The following is a 13,252-nucleotide window of genomic DNA, read 5'->3' on the forward strand; positions in this document are numbered from 1 at the left end:
GAGAGGGCATCCCTGTCTTGTGCCAGTTTTCAAAGGGAATGCTTCCAGTTTTTGCCCATTCAGTATGATATTGGCTGTGAGTTTGTCATAAATAGCTCTTATTATTTTGAGATATGTTCCATCAATACCGAATTTATTGAGAGTTTTTAGCATGAAGAGCTGTTGAATTTTGTCAAAGGCCTTTTCTGCATCTATTGAGATAATCATGTGGTTTTTGTCTTTGGTTCTGTTTATATGCTGGATTACGTTTATTGATTTGCCTATGTCGAACCAGCCTTGCATCCCAGGGATGAAGCCCACTTGATCATGGTGGATAAACTTTTTGATGTGCTGCTGGATTCGGTTTGCCAATATTTTATTGAGGATTTTTGCATCGATGTTCATCAGGGATATTGGTCTAAAATTCTCCTTTTTTGTTGTGTCTCTGCCAGGCTTTGGTATCAGGATGATGTTGGCCTCATAAAATGAGTTAGGGAGGATTTCCTCTTTTTCTATTGATTGGAATAGTTTCAGAAGGAATGGTACCAGCTCCTCCTTGTACCTCTGGTAGAATTCAGCTGTGAATCCGTCTGGTCCTGGACTTTTTTTGGTTGGTAGGCTATTAATTATTACCTCAATTTCAAAGCCTGCTATTGGTCTATTCAGGGATTCAACTTCTTCCTGGTTTAGTCTTGGGAGAGTGTAAGTGTCCAGGAAATTTTCCATTTATTCTAGATTTTCTGGTTTATTTGCGTAGAGGTGTTTATAGTATTCTCTGATGGTAGTTTGTATTTCTGTGGGGTCGGTGGTGATATCCCCTTATCATTTTTTATTGCGTCTATTTGATTCTTCTCTCTTTTCTTCATTAGTCTTGCTAGCAGTCTATCAATTTTGTTGATCTTTTCAAAAAACCAACTCCTGGATTCATCGATTTTTTGGAGGGTTTTTTGTGTCTCTATCTCCTTCAATTCTGCTCTGATCTTAGTTATTTCTTGCCTTCTGCTAGCTTCTGAATGTGTTTGCTCTTGCTTCTCTAGTTCTTTTAATTGTGATGTTAGAGTGTCAACTTTAGATCTTTCCAGCTTTCTCTTGTGGGCATTTAGTGCTATAAATTTCCCTCTACACACTGCTTTAAATGTGTCCCAGAGATTCTGGTATGTTGTATCCTTGTTCTTACTGGTTTCAAAGAATGTCTTTATTCCTGCCTTCATTTCGTTATGTACCCAGTAGTCATTCAGGAGCAGGTTGTTCAGTTTCCATGTAGTTGAGCGGTTTTGATTGAGTTTCTTAGTCCTGAGTTCTAGTTTGATTGCACTGTGGTCTGAGAGACAGTTTGTTATAATTTTTGTTCTTTTACATTTGCTGAGAAGTGCTTTACTTCCAGTTATGTGGTCAATTTTGGAATAAGTGCGATGTGGTGCTGAGAATAATGTATATTCTGTTGATTTGGGGTGGAGAGTTCTGTAGATGTCTATTAGGTCTGCTTGGTGCAGAGTTGAGTTCAATTCCTAGATATCCTTGTTAACTTTCTGTCTTGTTGATTTGTCTAATGTTGACAGTGGGGTGTTGAAGTCTCCCATTATTATTGTATGGGAGTCTAAGTCTCTTTGTAAGTCTCTAAGGACTTGCTTTATGAATCTGGGTGCTCCTGTATTGGGTGCATATATATTTAGGATAGTTAGCTCTTCCTGTTGAATTGATCCCTTTACCATTATGTAATGGCCTTCTTTGTCTCTTTTGATCTTTGATGGTTTAAAGTCTGTTTTATCAGAGACTAGGATTGCAACCTCTTCTTTTTTTTGTTCTCCATTTGCTTGGCAGATCTTCCTACATCCCTTTATTTTGAGCCTATGTGTGTCTCTGCATGTGAGATGGGTCTCCTGAATACAGCACACCGATGGGTCTTGACTCTTTATCCAATTTGCCAGTCTGTGTCTTTTAATTGGAGCATTTAGTCCACTTACATTTAAGGTTAATATTGTTATGTGTGAACTTGATCTTTTGTGATATTAGCTGGTTATTTTGCTCATTAGTTGATGCAGTTTCTTCCTAGCATCGATGGTCTTTACATTTTGGCATGTTTTTGCCATGGCTGGTACTGGTTGTTCCTTTCCATGTTTACTGCTTCCTTCAGGATCTCTTGTAGGGCAGGCCTAGTGGTGACAAAATCTCTAAGCATTTGCTTGTCTGTAAAGGATTTTATTTCTCCTTCACTTATGAAACTTAGTTTGGCTGGATATGAAATTCTGGGCTGAAAATTCTTTTCTTTAAGAATGTTGAATATTGGCCCCCACTCTCTTCTGGCTTGTAGAGTTTCTGCCAAGAGATCTGCTGTGAGTCAGATGGGCTTCCCTTTGTGGGTAACCCGACCTTTCTCTCTGGCTGACCTTAACAGTTTTTCCTTCATTTCAACTTTGGTGAATCTGACAATTATGTGTCTTGGAGTTGCTCTTCTCGAGGAGTATGTTTGTGGCGTTCTCTGTATTTCCTGAATTTGAATGTTGGCCTGCCTTACTAGGTTGGGGAAGTTCTCCTGGATGATATCCTGAAGAGTGTTTTCCAACTTGGTTCCATTTTCCCCCTCACTTTCAGGCACCCCAATCAGACGTAGATTTGGTCTTTTCACATAATCCCATACTTCTTGAAGGCTTTGTTCATTTCTTTTTCCTCTTTTTTCTTTAGACTTCTCTTCTTGCTTTATTTTATTCATCTGATCCTCAATCGCTGATACTCTTTCTTCCAGTTGATAGAGTCGGTTACTGAAGCTTGTGCATTTGTCACATATTTCTTGTGTCATGGTTTTTCTCTCTGTCAGTTTGTTTATGGCCTTCTCTGCATTGATTATTCTAGTTAGCCATTCTTCCGTTCTTTTTTCAAGATTTTTAGTTTCTTTGCGCTGGGTACGTAATTCCTCCTTTAGCTCTGAGAAGTTTGATGGACGGAAGCCGTCTTCTCTCAACTCGTCAAAATCATTCTCCATCCAACTTTGATCCGTTGCTGGCGATGAGCTGCGTTCCTTTGGAGGGGGAGATATGTTCTGATTGTTTGAATTTCCAGCTTTTCTGCCCTGCTTTTCCCCCATCTTTGTGGTTTTATCTGCCTTTGGTCTTTGATGATGGTGATGTACTGATGGGATTTTGGTGTGAGTGTCCTTTCTGTTTGTTGGTTTTCCTTCTAACAGTCAGGACCCTCAGCTGCAGGTCTATTGGAGATTGCTTGAGGTCCACTCCAGACCCTGTTTGCCTGGGTATCAGCAGCAGAGGCTGCAGAAGATAGAATATTGCTGAACAGCAAGTGTTCCTGTGTGATTCTTGCTCTGGAAGCTTTGTCTCAGGGGTGTACCCTGCCATGTGAGTTGTGGGATGTCAGTCTGCACCTAGTGGTGGATGTCTCCCAGTTAGGCTACTCAGGGGTCAGGGACCCACTTGAGCAGGCAGTCTCTCTGTTCTCAGATCTCAACCTCCATGTTGGGAGATCCACTGCTCTCTTCAAAGCTGTCAGACAGGGTCATTTGCATCTGAAGAGGTTTCTGCTGCTTTTTTTTTAGCTTGCCCTCTTCCCAGAGATGGAGTCTACAGAGACAGGCAGGCCTCCTTGAGCCGCTGTGGGTTCCACTGAGTTTGAGCTTCCCGGTAGCTTTGTTTACCTACTTAAGCCTCAGCAATGGCGGGCGCCCCTCCCCCAGTCTCGCTGCTGCCTTGCAGTTAGATGGCAGACTGCTGTGCTAGCAATGAGGGAGGCTCTGTGGGCGTGGGACCCTCCCAGCCAGGTGTGGGATATAATCTCGTGGTGTGCTGTTTGCTAAGACCCTTGGTAAAGCACAGTATTAGGGTTGGAGTTACCCGATCTTCCAGGTGTTGTGTGTCTCAGTTCCCCTGGCTAGGAAAAGGGATTCCCTTCCCCCTTGTGCTTCCCAGGTGAGGCAATACCTCGCCCTGCTTCAGCACTAGCTGGTCGGGCTGCACCAGCTGACCAGCACCGATTGTCTGGCACTCCCCAGTGAGATGAACCCGGTACCTCAGTTGAAAATGCAGAAATCACCCGTCTTCTGTGTGGCCTGTGTTAGAGCTACAGACTGGAGCTGTTCCTATTTGGCTATCTTGCTCCGGGATTTTCCAGTTTTTCTGCATAGAGGTGTTTATAGTATTCTCGGATAGTAGTTTGTATTTCTGTGGGAGTGCTTTACTTACAATTATGTGGTCAGTTTTAGAATAAGTGTGATGTGGTGCCGAGAAGAATGTATATTCTGTTGATTTGGGGTTAAGAGTTCTGTAGATGTCTATTAGGTCCGCTAGGTCCAGAGCTCAGTTCAAGTCCTCGATATTCTTGTTAACCTTCTGTCTTGTTGATCTGTGTAATATTGACAGTGGGGTGGTAAAGTCTCCCATTATTATTGTGTGGGAGTCTAAGTCTCTTTGTAGGTCTCTAAGGACTTGCTTTATGAATCTGGGTGCTCCTATATTGGCGCATATATATATATGTAGGATAGTTAGCTCTTCTTGTTGAATTGATCCCCTTACCATTATGCAGTGGCCTTGTCTCTTTTGATCTTTGTTGGTTTAAAGTCTGTTTTATCAAAGACTAGGATTGCAACCCCTGCTTTTTTTTTTTTTTTTTTGCTTTCCATTTGCTAGGCAGATCTTTCTCCATCCCTTTAGTTTGAGCCTATGTGCATCTTTGCCCATGAGATGGGTCTCCTGAATACAGCACATCAACGGGTCTTGACTCTATCCAATTTGTCAGTCTGTGTCTTTTAATTGGGGGCATTTAGCCGATTTACATTTAAGATTGATATTGTTATGTTTGCATTTGATCCTGTCATTTGATCCTTTTAGCTGGTTATTTTGCCCATTAATTGATGCAATTTCTTCACAGCATCAATGGTCTTTACCATGAGGCATGTTTTTGCAGTGGCTGGTACTGGTTGTTCCTTTCCATGTTTAGTGCTTCCTCTAGGAGCTCCTGTAAGGCAGGCCTGATGGTGAAAAATCTCTCAGCATTTGCTTGTCTGTATAGAATTTTATTTCTCCTCCCCTTATGAAGCTTAGTTTGGCTGGATAAGAGATTCTGGGTTGAAAATTCTTTAAGAATGTTGAATATTCTCCCCCCTCTCTTCTGGCTTGTAGGTTTTCTGTCAAGAGATCCGCTGTTAGTCTGATGGGTTTCCCTTTGTGGGTAACCTGACCATTCTCTCTGGCTGCCCTTAACATTTTTTCCTTCATTTCAACTTTGGTGAATCTGACAATCACGTGTCTTGGGGTTGCTCTTGTCAAGGAGTATCTTTGTGGTGTTCTCTGTATTTCCTGAATTTGAATGTTGGCTTGCCTTGCTAGGTTGGGGGAGTTCTCCTGGATAATATCCTAAAGAGTGTTTTCCAACTTGGTTCCATTCTCCCCGTCACTTTCAGGTACACCAATCAAACGTAGATTTCATCCTTCACATAGTACCATATTTCTTGGAGGCTTTGCTCGTTTCTCTTTACTCTTTTTTCTCTAACCTTGTCTTCTCACTTTATTTCATTAATCTGATTTTCAATCACTGATACCCTTTGTTCCACTTGACTGAATCAGCTACTGAAGCTTGTGCATGCGTCACAAAGTTCTCATGCGATGGTTTTCAGCTCTATCAGGTCATTTAACGTCCTCTTTACACTGTTTATTCTAGTTAGCCATTCGTCTAACCTTTTTTCAAGGTTTTTAGCTTCCTTGCGATGGGTTAGAACACGCTCCTTTAGCTTGGGAGAAGTCTGTTATTAACAACCTTCTGAAGCCTACTTCTGTGAACTTGTCAAACTAATTCTCCATCCAATTTTGTTCCCTTGCTGGCGAGGAGCTGCGATCCTTTGGAGGAGAAGAGGTGCTCTGGCTTTTGGAATTTTCAGCTTTTCCCCTCTGGTTTCTTTTTTCCCTATCTTTGTGGTTTTATCTACTTTTGGTCTTTGATGTTGGTGACCTACAGATGGGGTTTTGGTGTGGATGTCCTTTTTGTTGATGTTGATGCTATTCCTTTCTGTTTATTAGTTTTCCTTTTAACAGTCAGGTCACTCACCTGCAGGTCTGTTGAAGTTTGCTGGAGGTCCACTCTAGACCCTGTTTGCCTGGGTATCAACATCGGAGGCTGCAGAACAGCAAATATTGCTGCCTAATCCTTCCTCTGGAAGCTTTGTCCCAGAAGGACACCTGCCTGTTTGAGGTGTCTATTGGTCCCTGCTGGGAGGTGTCTCCTAGTCAGGCTACCTGGGGGTCAGGGACCCGCTTGAGGATGCAGTCTGTCCGTTCTCAGAGCTCGAACACCATGCTGGGAGAACCACTGCTCTCTTCAGAGCTGTCAGACAGGGATGTTTAAGTCTACAGAGGCTGTCCGCTGCCTTTTGTTCTGCTATGCCCTTCCCCCAGTGGTGGAATGTAGTGGCAATAGTCCTTGCTGAGCTGCAGTGGGCTTCTCCCAGTTTGAGCTTCCAGGCTGCTTTGTTTACACTGTAAGCTACTCAAGCCACAGCAATGGCGCATGCTCCTCCTACTGTCAAGCTGTAGCATCACAGGTTGATCTCAGACTGCTGTGCTAGCAGTGAGCAACACTCTGTGGGCGTGGGACCCGCCAAGTCAGGTACGGGAGGATATCTATCTCCTGGTCTGCCATTTGCTAAGACCGTTGGAAAAGCACAGTATTTAGGTGGCAGTGTCCCAATTTTCCCTGTACAGTCTGTCATGGCTTCCCTTGGCTAGGAAAGGGAAATCCCCTGATCCCTTGTGCTTCCTGGGTAAGGCGACACCCCACCCTGCTTCAGCTCGCCCTCCTTGGGCTGCACCCACTGTCCAACCAGTCCCAATGAGATGAACCAGGTACCTCAGTTGGAAATGCAGAAATCACCCATCTTCTGCGTCAATCTCTCTGGGAGCTGCAGACCAGAGCTGTTCCTATTTAGCCATCTCGGAAGCAACTCTCCTTTTTTCTTTTTTCAGACAAGGTCTTCACTCTGTTACCCAGGCTGAAGTGCAGAGGCATGATCTCAGCTCACTGCAACCTCTGCCTCCCAGGATCGAGTGATTCTCCTACCTCAGGTTCTTGAGTAGCTGGGACCACAAGCATGTGGCACCATGCCTGGCTAATTTTTTTTATTTTTGATAGAGACAAGGTTTTACCATGTTATGTAGATTGGTCTCAAACTTCTGAGCTCAAGCAATCTGCTTGACTCAGTCTCCCAAAATGATGGGATTACAGGAGTAAGTCACTGCACCTGACCTATTCTTTTCATTTTATGAATTGTTTTCTGGTTGTTTTGCATACGTATCCTTTGTTCATTCTTTATCTCTTATTGTTTATCAATGAGATATGGTGGTTTTCTGTACTGGTAACATTTGAGTCTTTTCTCTTTTTTATTTGTGTGTCTAAGCTACCGGTGAGTTTTCTACTTTTATGTGATCTCATGATGGTAAATATTGTCTTTACGCTTCCAAATGTAGGACTCCCTTAAGAATTTCATGTAGGGCCATTCTAGTGGTAATGAATTCCCTTAGTTTTTGCATGTCTAGGAAAGACTTATTTCTCCTTCATTCACTTTGCTTGTGCAGATGGGTAGCAGCAGCCATGGTGGCAGCTTACTTAAATGCAAAGTCAGTATTGTTTAAGGAAGTCTCATGCTATTGAACTAAAAGTACATTTCTAAAACTTCATTAAGGTAGATTTTTTCTAAAAAGGAGTTGTAAGAAACAAAAGTTTGGATGTGTGTGTATAACAAAAGTAAGATTAAAAAATGAACCTATAAATATACAATGTTCTCATCTTGAAAAGTAAGCTTCTAAGACAACTTTCATTGCAATGTAGTCAACACCTTATTATTGAGGTTTCCATGTGATTTGGCATACCAGATAAACCACACTAAAAATAATCTGTTTTCTTTTCTTAAATTCTCCCCTCTCTTCCCAACCAAAACATACAAAACATATTCAAGTACCTAGAATCTTAGATTCCTAAAAAATTTACTAGATAAAAGGTTAAATTTGTGGTTTTAACTCAGTAAAATCAACAGTGTATTTGGGCAATAAATATTTTTAACTTTGAAAACTATGTTAATAATGAAAATGTTGTAGCAAAAGTCATAATCAATCCAGAATTAAGAGGTTTAAATTATGCAATAGTATTTTCTACCTGTTTCTCAATGAAAATTTGGTTTTGCATCATGGAATACTTTTAAAGAAAATAAGTTTTATTGCATCTCACAGCCACCAGGCCTGCTTTACTCACTTGCAATTAGTACATTATATAAAAATGTAACTGTAAAATCAGACTGTTAAGTGTTGAATGCTGACAAAAAATGGTGGGAAGTGGGAGCGGGGGTGGGGAAATCAATAATTTATCTTGCCTGTCTCAACTGTACTGCAGGTGACTAAAGAAGTGAGCATGGCAGGTCCCTCTTTTAACAGAAAATTTAGCTAATTATACCTGCAGTAGAGTGATAGATTCAGTGTGTCACAATTTTGCAACTCCTATTGAAATAATGGGCCTGACAATAATCATTCATACCTCCTAACCATTAGAGAATACTGTAATGGATGATCTATGCTGAGGAAAACTGAACCTACTGATCAATTTTAATATCACATAAGAGAGAGCTGAAACATACAGCAACACCTAGGAAATATTATTGATATTCCCACTCCCACCACCCACAAAAGAATTCTGATTCTGTGGCTGGGCGCGGCGGCTCATGCCTGTAATCCTGGCACTTTGGGAGGCCAAGGTGGGCGAACTGCCTGAGCTCAGGAGTTCGAGACCAGCCTGGCCAACATGGTGAAACCCCATCTCTACTAAAATACAAAAAAATTAGCTGGGCATGGCAGCATGCACTTGTAGTCCCAGCTACTTGGGAGGTGGAGGTTGCAGTGAGTGGAGACAGTGTCACTGCACTACAGCCGGGGCAACAGACCAAGACTCTGTCTCCAAAAAAAAATTAAAAAAATTCTGACTCTAGGAACACAGTAACATGTAACATGTTAACTCCATTGGGATACAATCTGAAAAATCCACACAACTGTACAGCACAGATGTGTACAGCACAGATGGTTTCTCTACTTTCGCATGAACCTTGTTTAACTTCCTGATTTGATAAAAACATGTAGGAGAAAATCTGGGCATTTAAATAACGACTAGATATTCAATGACATTAAGAAATTGTTGATTGGGTGTGGTGGCTCATGCTGGTACTCCCACCATTTTGGGAAGCCAAGGTGGGCAGATCGCTTGAGCCAAAGAGTTCAAGACCAGTCTAGGCAACATGGGGAAACTTCATCTCTACAAAAAATACAAAAATTAGCCAGGTATAATGGCACATGCTTGTAGTCCTAAATGGTCTCGAGGCTGAGGTGGGAGGATAGTTTGAGCCTGGGAGGCAGAGGCTGCAGTGAGCTGTGATCGCATGCACCACTGTGCTCCAGCCTGGAGGACAGAGTGAGACTCTCTCAAAAAAAGAAATTATTGTTTAATTTTTTTAGGTTTCAAAATGATCTGGCAGTTTTAAATAAAAAAGTCTTCACAATTTGAGATACAGATGGAAATATTTAAAAATGAAATTATACGTTTGGGGGTTAATTTAAAATTATCTTGGATAGGAGGAACTTGTAGGTGCATTTACAGGGGAAACAAGATCGGGCCATATAATAATTGTTGAAGCCAGGTGATGGTTAATGGGGCATATATTATGACATTCTGTCCAATTTTCTGTTTACAATTTTCCATAATAAGTTTTGAAAGTCTGTGAAATTCTTCTTGTACATAAGCTAAAGATTTTTCTTATCGTTAAATTTGTAGTACATATTATTTTTTAAAATTTTAACAAAAAAGGTAAAGAAACAGCAGGCAAAATGTGGTGAAATTATCATGATTTCATAAAAAGTAGAGAATTCAAATTCTGAGGCAGTTATTAACAAACAACAAAAACGACAATAGCTAAAGACTTACTTATTACAGTCAGTACTTTTTCCATGTTTCTAAATCACTAACTTTCTAACATCCTTTTAACATTAATTTCAACATTTACTTCATTAGCAATTAAATATGAAGTGTAGAGTAAATAAAACCCCATACTTCTTTGGCAACTCAAAACAATTCCAGATTCATGTGCAACTCACCTGCTGTAAAATCTTCAGTCAGATCAATAAATGCATGAGAATGTGGAATTCGCATTTTACTTGTAGTGGTCAATGCAGGATGCCATGATAAATTCCTAAAAAATAAAATAAAAATATTTTTCTTAAGGTAAACATCAAATGAGCATTATTTTAAAATAAAAATTTCTGCATGCAAAACACTTAAAAATTTATTTATTTTTATTGATACATTCAAAATACCATACAACTCATTCTCTTAAAGTGCCTTGAGTGGTTTTTAGTATGTTCACGGTGTACAATTGTCACTACTATTTAACTCCAAAGCATTTTCATCACACCAAAAAAGAAATTGTGTACTCTATTTCCCTTCACTGGCAACCACAAATCTGCATTCTGTCTCTATTCAGGACATTTCACATAAATGAAATCATACAATATGTGGTCTTTTGTGTTTGGCTTCATTCAGTTAGAATAATGTTTTCAAGTTCATCCATGTTGAAACATGTATCAGTGCCTCAGCTCTTTTTATGGTGGAATAATATTCCATTGTTTGGGTTTTTACATTTTGCTTATCCATTCATCTGAAGATTTGGCTTGTTTCCACTTTCTGGCTGCTATAAATATTAATGTACAAGTTTTGATGTGGACCTATGTCTTCAATTCTTTTTGTTATATACCTAGTAGTGGAATTGTTGGGTCATAGAGGAATATATGTTTAACTTTTTGAGGAATTGTTGAACTGTTTTTCCACTTCACCATCTTACATTTGTACCCAGTAATATAGAATTCCAGTATCTCCAAATCCTGTCTTATTCTTGTTCATTTACTTTATTATAGCTATCCTAGAGGGTGTGATACAGTATTTCACTGTGGTTTGATTTGTATTTTCCTGCTAGCTAATGATGCTGAACATGTTTGCTGTGGTTACTGGCCATCTGTATATATTCTCTGGAAAAAAGTCTACTCAAATTATTTTTCCATTCTTAAACTGTGTTATGTATGTTATGTATTGCTTTACTGCTATCCATCCCTCCCTCCCTCCCTCCCTCCCTCCCTCCCTCCATCCATCCATTTTTAGAGACGGGGTCTTGCCTTTTTGCCCAGACTGGTCTTGATCTCCTGGCTTAAAGGGATCTTCCCTCCTTGGCCTCTCAAAGGGCTGGGATTACAAGACCATTACCCTCAGTCCCTGTTGGTGCATTTTAAGAGTTCTTTATATAATCTGGACATTAGGCCTTTAGCCAGTATATGACTTGTCTCCTAGGCTGTGGGTTGTCTTTTTACTTTTTTTTTTTTTTTTGAGACAGAGTCTCACTCTGTCACCCAGGTTGTAGTGCAGTGGTGCGATTTTTGCTCACTGCAACTTCTGTCTCCGGGGTTCAAACGATTCTCCTGTCTCAGCCACCCAAGTAGCTGGGATTACAGGCATGTACCACCATGCCTGGCTAATTTTTTGTATTTTTTTTTTTTTTAGTAGAGATGGGGTTTCACCATGTTGGCCAGACTGGTCTTGAATTCTGGAGCTCAGGCAATTTGCCTGCCTCGGCCTCCCAAAGTGTTGGGATTACAGGCATGAGCCACTTGCCCGGACATCTTTTTACTTTCTTGATAGTACAAATTCTTAATTTTGATTAAGTCCAATATATCAATTTTTCATCTTTATGTTTGTTCTTTTGGTATCATATCAAGAATCCATTTCCCAAAGCAAAGCCATGAAAATTTACCTGTTTTCTTCTAAGGGTTTTATAGTTGTAGCAGTCATATTTATTATCTTTAATCTTTTTTTAAATGAATCAGAAAATAAATGATTAATGTTATAGAAGGTTTCCTAATATTGTGGAAAATAATAATGATTCTCTTTTACAAATTTAATTCTAAAGTTTTGGACCATGCAGAAGAATAAATTTACGCCCCTACTTCACATTACATACAAAATTTAACTCAGAATGGATGAAAGAACTAAAAGGATCTCTGGAAAACAGTTTGGCAGTTCTTCAGAAAGTTAAACACAGAATTACTATATGATCCTGCATTTCTACACTTAGCTATATATCCAAGATAATTAAAAATAAGCAAACAAATACTTGAAAAATGAATGCTCTTAGCAGTGCTATTCACAATAGCCCACAAGTGGAAATAACACAAATTCGCAACAGGGGATAAATGGATAAACAAAAATGTCATATATCTATACAATGGACTATTATTAAGCCTTAAAAAAGGAATAAATTACCAATACAATACAGACTAGTATAAAATGGATGATCCTTAAAAACATACTATGTGAAAAAAGGCAGAAACAAAACGTCACGCACTGGAGAATTCCATTTACTGTTCTGATGTTTACCAAAGGTGTACAGAAAATGAAAGAACAGTTGTTTGTTTTTGTGATGCATTTTAAGATGAATAAAAACTGAATATATATATACATACATATATATATAGCTGTCAAGAGCTGAAGTGAATAAAAAACTGAATATATATATATATATATAGTTGTCAATAAGAACTAAAGTGTTAATACATTTATAGTAGAAAATAATATTCATTAATCCTTCTACCTTTGACGTTGCTCTTTGGAACTGGCTAGCCACATTCAGAAAATGGAAACTGGACCCCTTCCTTACATCATATACAAAAATTAACTCGAGATGGATTAAAGACTTAAAATAGAAAACCCACAACTACAAAAATCCTAGAAGAAAATCTAGGCAATACCACTCAGGATACAGGCATGGGCAAATATTTCACGATGAAAATGCCAACAGCATTACAACGAAAGTAAAAATTGACAAAAGGGATCTAATTAAACTAAAGAGTTTCCGCACAGCGAAAGAAACTATCATCAGAGTGAACTGACAGCCTACAGAATGGGAGAAAAGTTTTGCAATCTATCCATGTGACAAAGTTCTAATATCCAGAGTCTACAGAACTTAAACAAATACAGAAGAAAAAATACCCCATTCAAAAGTGGGCAAAGGACATGAACAGATACTTCTCAAAAAAAGACATTCCTGTGGCCAAAAAACATGAAAAAAACCCTCAACATCACTGATCATTAGAGAAATGCAAATCAAAACCACAATGAGATACTATCTCATGTCGGTCAGAATGACGATTAATAAAAAGTCAAAAAACAATAGATTCTGGCAAGGTTATGGAGAAAA

General features: G+C 39.5%; 1 protein-coding gene across 1 annotated transcript in view; it reads right to left on the reverse strand.

Annotated features, from left to right (window-relative positions):
* The window catches only part of ITFG1 (integrin alpha FG-GAP repeat containing 1), a 295,294-nt gene that overhangs the window by 252,596 nt on the left and 29,446 nt on the right, over window positions 1-13,252 (reverse strand). The window contains exon 6 of the mRNA XM_005591846.4: window positions 10,107-10,201. Within this exon, the coding sequence (XP_005591903.2) occupies window positions 10,107-10,201 (95 nt within the window). The remainder of the gene's footprint in view (window positions 1-10,106; window positions 10,202-13,252) is intronic.

Source organism: Macaca fascicularis, chromosome 20 (genome assembly GCF_037993035.2).
Source record: "Macaca fascicularis isolate 582-1 chromosome 20, T2T-MFA8v1.1".
Taxonomy (NCBI): Eukaryota; Metazoa; Chordata; class Mammalia; order Primates; family Cercopithecidae; genus Macaca; species Macaca fascicularis.